We start from the raw sequence: 14,007 nt of genomic DNA, 5'->3' as shown, positions 1-14,007 counted from the left end.
GTAACCAAAACCTTAAATTATGCAAGAAAAACCTTAAATTATGCAAGAAACAAGGAATAAGAATATAGAATATAAGAATATAAGTAAATATAAATACAACACAAAAAAATATAAGAATTTGACGGATAGATTGACCAGTGATATCGTATTGCACTATGTGGTTTGACCTGATAGGTATGGAGAAAAATACAAGGGGTCACTACTCCTTCCACCCTCTGTCCTGTGTCACCTCCCCCCCCAATGAGGAATTGTACAGTCTGAAGGCATGGGGGACAAAAGAGTTCTTAAATCTATTGGTCCGGCACTTGGGAAGCAGCAGTCTGTCACTGAACCGGTTCCTCTGGCTGCTGATGACGACGTGTAGAGGGTGGCTGCTATCGTTCATGATGTCCAGCAGTTTGTTCAGTGTCCTCGCCTCTGCCACCGTCACCAGAGAGTCCAGCTTCATGCCGACCACAGAGCCGGCACGCCTGGTCAGTTTGTCCAGTCTGGACGTGTCCTTCTTGGATATGCTGCCTCCCCAGCACACCACGATGTAGAAGAGGACACTGGCAATCACAGACTGGTAGAACATCCAGAGCAGTTTGCTGCAGATGTTAAAGGACCGCAGTCTCCTCAGGAAGTACATCCTGCTCTGCACTTTCCCATACAGGTGGCTAGTGTGTTTTGACCAATCCAGTTTACTGTCCAGCCACAGCCCAAGATATTTGTAGGAGTCCACGACCTCAACCTCAGTTCCCTCTAATGCGACTGGTCTCGGCTTTGGTCTGGACCTCCCAAAGTCTATAACCAGCTCCTTCGTCTTAGCAGTGTTGAGTTCCAGGTGGTTGTTTGGCACCAGAGAGCAAAGTCCCTCACCAGACAGCGATACTCCTCCTCTCTGTCGTCCCTGATACATCCGACTATGGCTGTGTCATCAGCATACTTCTGTATGTGACACAGCTCCGAGTTGTAGTGGAAGTCAGAGGAGTACAGGGTGAAGAGAAGAGGGGCCAGCACTGTGCCCTGGGGGGCTCCTGTGTTGCTGACCACAGTGTCAGACACGGTGTCCTTCAGCCTGACATACTGCGGCCTGTTGGTGAGGTAACTATGGATCCAGGTGACCAGACTGGATGGGTTTCATGCTAGAATGTAGCATTTCCCTTCAGCGCAAGCTTCTTCCTAAAGATGAAATTTCTGCTTTGGTTTCATATTTTTCAGACTAACCCTTGATATGTACATGTCATTATCCAGACAATAAAAGTTATTCCCAGAAGGCTGTGAGCTTTTCATTGCATTGTTGAATTGCTCTCCAAACACTTTTTTTATTTTTTGCTCTTGTCAGGTCAGCCAGTTGTTGCCCTCATTTTGCTCAAAAAGATTCAATAAAACGCAACTTTTTTTAGCTCACATTCTCCATTAAATTTAACCTAAACAAACATTTTAATTCAGCCTTTGATTGTCTATTTTGATCAACTTAAACTTAAATAGCTTGCTTTGTCTACATTTAGACTCCAAAGGAAACCTCTGGGAGGAGAGTTCTTCAAATTTAACTTTTGACATTTGAGAACAGAGTAGATATATCCTTTATTGTCTTTCAGTGGGGGAATCACATGCTGATTCACACAAAGGTAAAATATGAAGAAAAAAAACAATTACTGTATTGTGAGGTCAAAGTTACAACATAAGGAACAATTCTGTGCAGCTACTGAAAAAAGTTTCAAAGAAATTTGCAACTGAGTAGATTAATGTTTCTATTTTTTTCTATTCAACATGATCATTTAAAAAATTTACAAAATATGCCTGATTATACAATATCCTATTTACAAAAGAATGTGCAAATGATTGTGCAAATAACAGTGAAGATATAAGATGAGAATGCAAATAGTTTTCTTTTCTGTCAGCTCAGCAAAATAAACAACAACAATAATAATAAATTTAAATAGAATTTCTTGTGTATTTTTTAAACATTTTTATCTGCTCAATTACAATTTAAACACATATGATTTTATTAAAACCAAGAAAATTGTCAGAATTTTGGTAGTAAAAAATTTTAACATATTTTTTATGGTATAATTAGTTTCCTTTCTGCCCACTTTGAGTAAAGTGTTACTCAAAACACTTTACTCAGAAAAGTGAAACAAAAGAAAATTGTTTCATATCCTCCAGGTCAGCAGGAGAGATCTAGTAGCAGATGCAAAGTCTGCTTATACCTTGCAGTTTTATTTATCCTGATAAAAAAAGGGAGATCCCAGTAACGCTAAAGGTTACTCAATGTTTTTATATCCTATTGCATGCAGTTATAATTCAGTTTAGAAATTAAAAATTAAAATAACGGCCCAATCTTGTCCTTCACGATATTGCTTCTTATGCGGTCGCTGAGCGTTGGAACAGAAATGTACACGGTGCAGTGAGTAAAAAGCGATGTATTCATATGTGTGCCATTGGGGTTGTTGTGGTTTGTGTTGTAAAGCATCGAGTGGTCAACAAGAATAGAAAGGCATTATATGAATGCAGCCATTTCTTTCTCTCTGATGAATGTAGTTAACTTTAAGGGACAGCTCCAATAAGAGCAGTCAGTATCTTACCTGCAGTAGATAACCTTCTGAGCATCTTGACTTTGATACATTGAAAATTAAGAAAATATAAGCTGCAGACAATCGAACATCAGGAGAAACTAAAGGGTGATCATTTTTAGTGGACAACTGCTTGTTTCTGGTTACAGATGAGGCTTCGGTTATATTTTCCATAACTGTGTTACATATTGCTCATTTTGATCCACACTATATGTCTGTTGTGCTTGAAATAAACAGATAAAAAGAAAAAAAGTTCACAGATTACGAAACCTGTCGTACTTTTGAAGAGTATTTATTAAACCTCTTTAATCAATTTGAAACAGTGTGATTATTAATAACCGATAATAAGACATAAACTAAACCTCATAGATTTGTAAAATTAAAGAATATATTAACATATGCTGTTGGTAATCAATCATGCAACATGTTTTCGTAGTTTTCTAAGTACACTGAAAAACACAATCTTACCAAGTATTTTTTGAACAGTTTCTAGTGCACATATTATATTACTCTGTAATATTACAAAACTAACTAACAAGTAAATTTTCAGAAAGATATAGGAACTTGTTTTACGTTAATAATGAATTAATATTGTTGCTGGTTATGTCACTTATAATAACACATTTTATAACACATTTAGTGAAATAACCTAAAAGTGAAAGTAGTACTTTATTAATCTATATTCAAGAATTATTTCCTTGAAACAAGCTTGTTTATCTTACTGAAAAGTTACTTTTAAGTTAGTTTTGTCTCATGTCAAGTGTACTAAGATATTTGCACTAGAAACAAAGCATAAATACTTTGTAAGACTTTGTGTTTTTGTAGTGTACATCAAATAACACTTTCATTAGTCATCAGTAACTTGGCTTAATCTAATGGAGTAGAAAAAAAAGCTTAAGAGAATAGAAAAAAATCTTTTACCTTTCTCAGAATGATTAAATTATGCGTTATCATTAATATTAGCCATTTAAAAATAAAACATGGTTGGAGATTACAGATGTGACTTTTTCTCTCCACTCAGTTTTTATGAGCCATTGTTTCTCAATGAGACTGAAAACGAGACGTTCTCTGTCACTGATTTGTTGCAATGGTTACTTGGAGGCGTCTCTGGTTTCTCCTGAATGTGATCCTACATTAAGAAGCGAAATAACAAGCGGTTCCTTTTGTCCCTCTGGGGAATATGTGGTCACTTGTTTTTTCACAAACTGGAAACAATGAAGCAACAAAAAAATAGACTCAGATTCTGCTGGAGAAGCTGCAAGACATGCAAATATGAAACAATTCCTCGTTCCCACACGTTCACATTGATTCAAGCTACCTCAGCTTATCAGTAACATGTTTCTTGTTTTATACTTAAATGTTTATCTGTACACAGTCAGCACCTTTCATTACTGACAGGAAGCTAGCCCCCTTTTCTCAACAGCTCTAATCCCAAAATGTGCTTCTTTTGAAGCAAACAACATGCCTGAGTTATTTTTGCACACTTCAAGGGGCTCAAAATGATGGTGTGCAAAGACTTGATCATGCAGTTTGTGCCTGAAATTAGCATGTCTTTTTTTTTCTATACTCCACACTTCACATTCCTTGTCAAGGTTTTATTGTGTGGTTAGGAGGCATGTCTGGAGCAAATACTCGCTATAAAAACGAGTGCCCAAACTAACCAGCCTCAACACAGATGTAAAAGAGCTAATTTACAGAGGATGACTGTGGCTACAGCTAGGAAGATAGAGCATTAATACATGCATTAAGTTTAAAAAAAAAAATCAACATACTTTATTCTAGCCGGTTTTTCTTTTCATCTGTGATGGGAAAGGATCCAAAGTGGAAAATGTTCTGCAGACTGGAGCTAATGGTGCTTCTTGTTTTGCTGACAACAGCTTCATCTATTGCTCTGAGCAACAAGGACCTCACCGAAGCAGTGGTAAGAATAAAACGGGGTGCTGTTGGAGTTTTACTGCAGATAGAGGGAATATAATAGCTATTAATGAAAACTCAAATTAATACTCAATTATTTAAATGTTTATTAGATTTTTATTGTCATCATTAATTGGATAAATACGTTTTTTTAAAGTTTGTAGAGTATATTCTGTGTATTACACAGTATTCATACCCCTTGAAGATGTAACCATTTTGTTATTGTAATGAACTAAAATTACTTTACATGCATTCCAATTGATAGTTATCAAACAATACATCTATCATAAGATAAGTTCATTATTTAAAAAAACCTTTTTTTTCTATCTAAGGAAACCCAGCAGATCCCATTGAGTCATTATCTCAGCAATATCCCAAGGTTTGCTACTGTGTAATTTGATTTTGATAATTTCATATTGATAACTAAAATATCTGCCTTACATGCAACTTCTAGAGTTTTTAGAAGTAGTGAAGTTCTCTGTTATGAAAGTATTCACCAATCATGTCTTTGATGTACGCTGGAGTTTGATTATTAAGAGCTTTATAGGTGAGAAGGAGAACCTTAAATTATATTCTGGATTTAACAAGGAGCCAATGAAGGGAAGCTGAAATAGGAGAACTCTCTTTTTGAACTCCTGCTGCAGCATTTTGGATCAGCTGAAGCTTTTAACTCCATTTTGTGGACTTCCTGATAGTAAAGAAAACTTCAGGTTTGAAGTAGCAAATGCATGAACCAGTTTTTCAGCGGCACTCCTGGACAAGATATTTCTAATTTAGGCAATATCCCAGAGATTAAAATAGGAAATGATGGAAACTTCTTTAATATGGGACTTCAATTACATAATCTGGTCAAAAATAACACAGAGGTTCTTTACTTTATTCTTGGAGGCCAATGCAAAACTATCCAGATCAAGAGATTGACTAATCAGTTTCTGTTTTGACTTTTATGTCTTTAATCTACCCAAGTATCCTCAGCATTACAGTGAACACTTGTCCCATGTTTTCTGATGATTTTACCAATTTGAAATATGGCAAAACTAACTTACAATATTTTTTCAGCAACATAGAAACTTGTTTTAAATGAGTAATTCTTTAACATTGATTTTAAGAATACTATTTTAAATATTAAAAAATACTAGTTCCACTGGCAGATTATGTTGCTCATAACATTTAGAAATTTTTTTTGTTTGTTTCAAGTGTACTAAGATATTTGAACTAGAAACTAGACCAAAAATACTTGACAAGGTTTTGTGTTTTCGCAGTGTTAGCATGACTTCATCAATTGGGTTTAATTGGATTAAAATCCAATTGCAAATTTGCCCTCGAAGATGTGAAGCAGGGAATTAATATTCATATTAAATGAATATTGAAATGAAATATAAGTATTTAAGTTCAAGTTAACACATAAAATGTGTTTGTTGTGTTAAATTAATCAATTCTAGTAAAGATAACATACGAAATAATTTAGTTTTGTGTGAACAAAATTTAGTTGAGTGAATTAACACACCGATACCACTCTTGGCCATAAGAGGGCAGTAATGCAACAATAAAACTGCACTAAAAAAGACCAGTTTAAACCGGTTTAGTCATGATAGTTAAATGGAACGTTGCTGTTCATGAATCTTATCTATTTCACTAAGCTTTTTTGTGATTTTGTAAACAAAAACAAGCAGGAATTTCCTCATTCCAGATTTACGGCTGTAATTTCAGAAAAAACGTGGTTCAGTTTTGTTACTTGCCAGTCTTTACATCATTTACGTCACTAGAATCACATACACAATCAAATACAGTGAAGATTGTGATCGTAACGTGGCAGTAACCTTTCCCTCGGGGGTTCAATAAATTGATTTGGCGTCCAGCTGTTAAACTGATTGCTTTTTCTTTTAGGCATATTTAAGGAAGTATGGCTACCTGCACATCCCACTGGACAACACACAACTCAACCCTCCACCTGAAAAAATAGAGGAGGCCCTGAGGTGACGCTAAATGAGGTTCACATCCTCATTTATTATTAGTTATTCATTTGAATCAATGAGAGTTAAGTTTAATGTTCATGTCAGAATCTTTCAGAAAGTATCCAACCTTCAAGAATCTGGAAATCTGGATTCATCCACACTGGAAATGATGAGGCAACCCCGCTGCGGTCTGGAAGACTCTTTCACAAACAATTCTCTCAAATATCGAATCATGGGTGGGTATCTTTCCTTTGTGAAACACATTCACAGACCGGTGAAGTGTGTAAGCATTAACTACAGTTATTATTGAACAGGTTACTGGCGGAAGAAGATGCTGACGTATCGCATTTACAACTACACCCCTGACCTCGGCGCAGCAAAGACCCGGCAGGCCATCCAGACCGCATTCAAGTACTGGAGCGACGTTTCGTCTTTAAAGTTCAGGGAGCTGCATCAAGGAAGGGCAGACATAAAAATCTCCTTTCACACAAAAGACAAGTCGTGCCCCGTACCCTTTGATGGACGAGGTGGGAGAAAAATTAGATCACCTCACAAGTTTGTAGACATTTCTGCTGTTTTAAAGGTGACCTATTATGCTTCCTTGGACAGATTAGGATGGCTCTATGGGGTACAGAAAACATGTTCTTTACATATTTGTTTTGCACAAAACCATTTTTAGATAATGAGGTTTTACTCTGCTCAGTTCAGTCTATTTTGAGCTCCTTTCAGAATGAGTTGTTTTAGGGCGTCTTGTCACTTTAAATCAAAATAAGTTGCTGCTGGCCACGCCCCCTAACTCAACATTCATGCCTGCACTTGAAAATGGCTGCTAACAAATGGGCAATTATACAACAGTACATCTTTGAAAAGCATTAGTAGAGCCTCCTGCAAATGGTAAGTCAACAACAAAACACTTGTGTTTTCCAGCAGCCATTGTAGTGTGCATACAGTGATAAAACCAGTTGACCAAACACTCAGCTCCACTTGGGTTGCTAGATAACAAGCTGGGCTCTGCTGGGGTTGCTAGGTAACAGTGCAGTGCCCATCAAATATAACTTAACATTTGGGAGGTTTTTGAAAAGGCTAATTTTCCAGACACCAAAAGACATTAACTTTTTGCCAAAAAAACAGCTGGGTGTTTTTTTAGAGGTAGTTGAGACACAAATGGAAGTACAATTATCTGCAAAATGTTTTGCATAATAGGTCCCCTTTAAGGTGACATTTGAAAAAGAGTGAGATGACATTCTTTCTTCATCCACAGGTCATGTTTTAGCTCACGCTGATGCTCCCGAGTCAGGCATCGTGCACTTTGACGAAGATGAACTGTGGACAGAGGGGAAGAGCTCCGGCTCCAACCTGAGGATTGTGGCGGCTCATGAGATCGGTCACGCTCTCGGCCTGGGCCACTCGCAGTACTACAGCGCACTAATGGGACCCATTTATGTCGGATACCGAGCTGATTTTAAGCTGCATCTGGATGATATAAAAGGGATCCAAGCTTTGTACGGTAATGCTTGAATCTGACGAAAGAGAAATTAACTGTCTTTATTAAATAACGCATAAACTAAATTTATGTGTTCTGTTCAGACTTTTAGCTTGTGATCCTTTTTCTCTCCTGCTCAGAAAAAAAAGAAAACATTCTGTACCCCTAAATACAGTAGTCAATTTGCCATATGACCATGAAGACAGAGATCAGGTTCACACAGCAAGCAAATGTGGCCAAAATCCACTTTTCTTTTGCCCAAATGTGAACTATATCCAACTTTTTCATGACAGTCTAAGTTTATGCCACGAAACTGAGAAATTTCGAGATTAATCTCAGAAATATCCTAAAAAAACATGGAAATTTTAGACTTTTGGAAACTTTTGTTCTAGCCAATTTTTAACTTTTCAAACTCGGAAATATCTGACTACATATCCGAATAGACTTCTTTACTGAAATTGCAGTTAATGCTTCCCAAAAGGCCATCGCTATTAGTTATACTTTCTTTTTATTAGTTCCCTTTGTGTTGGTATGATCTTAAAACCTGCTCAATTTATAGACATCATACATGATACTCACTTCTTGTTTTTAAGATAATTGTTTTTAAAATTATTTTTTAGCTTTAAAACATCAACAGTAAAGGTGATAAAAATATATTTAGATTTATAGTTTATTTATCTCTAAAATATGACTTTCCTCTTTAAACAGCAGTTCACATAACATGCAGTTGTTTCTGTTTTTCAGGAAAACCAGAGAACAGCCCTCCATCTGTGATTCCTCACCAGCCAGTGCCACGAGGAGCTGCCCCAGATCCGTGCAAGGCCAAACTGGACGCAGTTATGTTAGGTACAGAGACTCTGGTGCTCAGTTAGCTCTATATTTTGCTTAAGTAAAACATTACTGTCTTTGCTATCATTTCAACAACAATTATAGTTTTGAGAGTTTGAAAAGCCGAAAATTTACAAGAAAAAGCTAAAAAAAACAAAAATAAAAATCTGGAATCAATCACAGAAATTTTCTAGAAAACCAAAGAAATTTCTGAATTTGAAAAGTTTAAAATCTCAGAAATTCTGGAATTAATCTCCGAAATTTTCTACAAAAAAACGTGGACATTTATCAGTTTGGAAAACGTGACGTTTGCAAGAAAAAGCTTAGAAATTCCGAGATTAACTCAGAAATTTTCTTGGGAAACATGAAATTTTCTGAATTTGAAAAGTCTGAAATTTGCAAGAAAAAAACTGAAATTCTGAGATGAATCTCAGTAACTTTCTGGAAGAAAACTTCTGAGTTTGTAAAGTAAAAAATTTGCGAAAAATAAACTTGGAGATCTCCTGGATTAGTCCCAGGAGATTCTGAGTTTTTTTCTCACAAATTTGTGACTTTTCAAACTCAGAAATTTCAAGAAAATTTATGAAATACATTTCAGAATTTTGGAGGGCTTTTTTTTTTTTTTTAAGGAAATGTTAAACTTTTCAAACTCAGAAATTTCTAATTTTTTCTAGAAAATTTCTGAGTTTAATCTCAGTTCTTTGGGGGACATTTACTCTTCCTTTTTTTTGTATCTACAATGGCCGTAATTCGTTGTCGTACTTTGCTTCTTCAAGAGGAAGTACGTAATGTTTCTCCTGTTTTCTCCTCAGTTCCTCCGAGTAAGACATATGTGTTCAGTGGACAGTATGTGTGGACGGTGTCCAGCTCTGGCTACAACACTCCCACTGTGATTTCTGCTCTGTGGAAGGAGCTGCCAGGAAGCATCGATGCAGCTGTTTATTCTCAGCGGACTGGCAAATCTTACTTCCTGAAAGGTAGATCCAGTAATTTTTACTGGCCAAATTTTATTGGTAATAAAGAAACTCTCAGTGTTTTTTTTTTTTTTTTACATGTTTTTCTGCTTTTCAGGAGACAAAGTGTGGAGGTATACTGGCTTCAAACTCGACAGAGGATTCCCTAAACGTTTGACCAACATTCCTGGAAATATCGACTCAGCTCTTTACTTCCCCAAGAACAAGAAGCTGATCTTTTTGAAAGTAAGAAACAGAAGTAGGGCTGCAACTAATAATCAATTATTCTATTGATTATTGTGGCTATTAATCGGATAAAATCACTGGCACATTCTGTACATTTTTCATTCAGCCACATAATACTAGAAATACATTAAAAGATGCAAGTAAACAAATAATTCAATTATTTTTACATGATAAAATAAACATTTTATCACCTAAAATACAATAACACCATTTGTTTAGTGAACGCTTCATCATTTGGAGCAAAGGATAGATCTGCAGCTAACAAAAACCTTTTACAATCAACATGAGAAAAGTGCAGCCCTTTCTGGTTGACTTCACACCAATATAGAGCTGATCTGTTGATAATTTTTAGATTTACCAATTTATAACTGGACAGCAAAATGTGCTTTACATAATTTGTACAAGGTGAAATCAAAACTCTGCCACTTGACTAGTTCTGGGCAGAACATATTTACAAAGCATGTATATTTTTTAATTTTAAATGCAAAATGTATTTATTTTTTGTATATTTTTGGCTTGTTTACTCGTCTACGAAGGTTGGTCTTTTAGCAAATGGCCTTTTTTGTGTCTGTATGCTCCAGTTTGTGATTGATTACTAAATTAGTTGATTATTTCAACAGTATCCTTTCTGCCTTGTGCTGATTTTATTGAGTAATCAGGCCATGACACAGTTTGTCTTTACAAAGGATGGTTTCTTGATTTATTCTGACGAGAACAACATACAGAAAACAACCGTGTTATAGGCTGCCCGCTCAAAGTCCTGCACAAAACAAAAGTACATAACAAAAATTAACTTAATAGATCTATAAATAAACTGGATGTGTTTAGATGAAAAATAAACAGCACACACCTCTTCAGCAGGACAACATGACAAAGGGGAGGGTCCAACAATTTAAAGACAATACCACAGAAGAAGAAATAAAAAGGAGGGGCTTCCGATCTTAAAGTAACACAGTTAAAACAATGACAAAGTTTTCTTTTTAGAGGTGTTTCAGTCAGGTAAGGAACAATACAAATAACCCCAAAAAAAGACATTTTGTGTAATTATAACAAAAGAGAAATACAACCAGGTTACATGTAGATTTCAGTTAGCAGGTCAATACTAAATTAATTGACAATCAGTTAAATAATCCATTCATCACTATTAATCCGATTAATCGTTTCAGCCCCAAACAGAAACCGCCTTTCCATCAATTTACTCTCTTTTGCGTCAAATAATTACGTTTCTCTCCATTTTAGGGCTCTGGATACTGGCCGTGGGATGAGTTTGGCCCCACGGACCTCCGTTCGTACCCCAGACCGATCGGGAATCTCTTTAATGGGGTACCCAGCAACACGGATGCTGCCGTGACGTGGACAGACGGCTATGTGTACATGTTTAAAGGCAGCCAGCACTGGCGTGTGAACCAAAAGAGTCAAATAGTGGAGAAGAAGTATCCTCAGGACACGGCATCTAAATGGATGCAATGCGACGACTGAGCCACTAGAGGCCGCCAGGCGTCCAACACAGGCATAATCTGCACAATGTTTCAACAGCAGAGGGAAGATTTGACTCAGATTCTTGCATTTCTTGGAGATTCAAGAAATATATTGTTACTATATACAGTTCAGAGACAAATAGAGGACACTGTATTACTGCAATAAAAGTTAGAATAGCACATGACAGATATTTATAGTCATATTTTTTTATATTTTTCTCATTTAGTCAGTATTGTAGTCAGTGAATGAAACAGTGTCTCCCTAGTGTATTTTACTGCATTCTTGTTTTTATATTTATTCTGTGATTTATGTAGATTTTATGAAATAAGTTGTGTTAGCAAATAAAATCTTACCTGCCTTGTCAAATTGATTAAAATAAGCTGAAAATATACTGTTGAAATGTTCATAAACTGTGTGAAGAGACAAATAACATTATTTTCCCTGACTGTCGGAGATCAGTCAAGACTTAACATTTCGTGTTTTAGGTCATTTAGGATTTTTAAATTACATCTATTGGCTAAATGCCAAATTAAGAGACATTAAGAGTTTTTAAAATCGTGCTTTTTTTAAAATCAGATTTATATACATTAAGATTACCTCTTTAAACAATATAAGAAAGCCCAAATGATGATGTCATAGCTTTGGAAGGTTCTGATAGGTTAATTTGAAATGTTTGAATTAAATGAAGGCTCATTTGAGGATGTGAACACCTCAAACACATAGATTCCTTGTGTAACATCATAGGAAAATCTAAAGAAAGTAGAGGAATAATTTATACATGCAAGTATAAACAGTATAAGAATTGATTGTCATTATCAACATTAAAGAAAGTCCTGTGCCAACATGAGCTGAAAGGCAACTCAGCAAACAGGAAGCCACATGAACTCAGAATTTTATGGCAATAGTTTGTGGTACTATTGAGACAACAATAAAATTATGATTAAAAAAACCCTATTTATTCCTCATTTTTTAAATTTTAAACACTTTCAAACACAAATATTGTTCTTGAAAAACATTCCCATTTGAAATGGGCTTCTTCAAGACACCAGCCATTTAAAAAAAGTGTATTTTATCTCCTTAAACTGCCCACAGTATCTGCATTTAATCCTACTTTTGAATTTACTGATATTTACTGATACTCTCATGGAACAGTGGAGAAAACATCAATAACTAAAATTCATTACAATCTGTTAAATGCTTTTGTTATTGCTACTACTTGGTGGAAAAACAATGAAAACCGTGGCAGCATTATGATGAGGAATTGGTCAGGAGTTGAAACTTGTGCATAAATGAGTCTTCAAAAAGGACAATGTCTCCAAGCAAACAAATAGATTAATAATTACAAGGTAGCATAAGGACAACAAAGTGAAGATTTTGGAGCAGCATCACAAAAACCTGATTTTTAGTCCCTGGGAAAATCTGTTAGCAGAGCTAGCAAAGCTATTCATACAGCTTTGCTAGCTGTATGATTTATACATGCAAGTATAAACAGTATAAGTCCCAGGGATTTTTAGTCCCAGGGAAAATCTGTTAGCAGAGCTAGCAAAGCTATTCATACAGTTTAAAATACAAGTTAACCAAACATTAAAGAAATGTAAATAACCTTCAGAATTTGAAGCAAACAAACAGCGACTTTATTTTCGTATTTAACAAACAGAATAAAAAAATATTCAAGTATCTGTTTTCAACTTTAGATTACTGAGCAGTCTGCCTTACTTCACCTGTGTCAGTGGTTCAGACAAGGTGAATCCACCTGCGTGGTGGATGATGCAGAACCTTTACAGGATTTGGATTAGTTGTTAGAAAGTTTACCTCTCAAGCAAACAATCCGTGGATGGATTAGCATGTTGGTCTAATCAAGGCGGATTGGATCAGTGGAGAGATCATCCACCTCAGGTGAATCCTGATGACGTTTTTAAATTTTAAAATGACAAATATTTGAGTTTACTGTTGTTTAAAGTGAAAAAGGCAACATAAAATCTGCCAAACACAATCTTAGTTGCAAGAATAATCTAAAAATATTTAAAAACATATGCTGGTCAAGATAGGAACCATAACAATAACTCTTAGATTTAATAAAGATTTTCTAGTGCATTTAAGAAAGTGACTTGGAAATTTATTCGGTTTACACGGGAGAGAAACTAAATGTCTTCATAATTCTGTCACTATGACAGATACTGTATTTTGTGCATCTTGCAAATACAAATCGCTCAGTTTTTGTTGTTGAGAAAACAGCAACTATATCTAAAACAAGTCTTCTTTCTTTCTCTTCCATGGATGGATGGATGGATTTTTATCTATTCTAATAAACCTTTTTTTCGTATATATATATGTGGTGCACCTAAAAAAAAAAATGTCACCACAGTATTTAGTTTTTTTTATTCATTTTGAAATAGTTTCAGATAAAATTTATTCTATTTTCTAAAAGAAAAATAATAAATTAACAAATTTCATTTTGTTTACAGTTAGGCAAGTTCATTTGTTTACATTAGTACTGCGTTCCTGAGGTGGGGACGGGAGTGGTAGTGGCGAAGCGGAACCTTTGTTTGGGGAGCGTTGCTTCCAGGTTGGTTTTGGGATGGACTTCCGGTCTG

At 35.6% G+C, this 14,007-nt stretch overlaps 1 protein-coding gene across 1 annotated transcript; it reads left to right on the top strand.

Moving 5' to 3' along the window:
- Positions 1-4,212: 4,212 nt before the first annotated feature.
- LOC116714094 (matrix metalloproteinase-19-like) lies at positions 4,213-11,802 on the top strand. Its single transcript, XM_032554446.1, has 9 exons — positions 4,213-4,476; positions 6,357-6,445; positions 6,530-6,660; positions 6,739-6,951; positions 7,686-7,931; positions 8,652-8,753; positions 9,548-9,712; positions 9,807-9,934; positions 11,174-11,802. Exons 1-9 carry the CDS (start codon positions 4,360-4,362, stop codon positions 11,411-11,413), a joined length of 1,431 nt encoding a protein of 476 aa, XP_032410337.1. The 5' UTR covers positions 4,213-4,359; the 3' UTR covers positions 11,414-11,802.
- Positions 11,803-14,007: the final 2,205 nt, after the last annotated feature.

Source organism: Xiphophorus hellerii, chromosome 1 (assembly GCF_003331165.1).
Source record: "Xiphophorus hellerii strain 12219 chromosome 1, Xiphophorus_hellerii-4.1, whole genome shotgun sequence".
Classification (NCBI taxonomy): domain Eukaryota; kingdom Metazoa; phylum Chordata; class Actinopteri; order Cyprinodontiformes; family Poeciliidae; genus Xiphophorus; species Xiphophorus hellerii.
The sequence above is the reverse complement of the archived record's forward strand: the minus strand, read 5'-3'. Positions and strand labels throughout refer to the sequence as shown.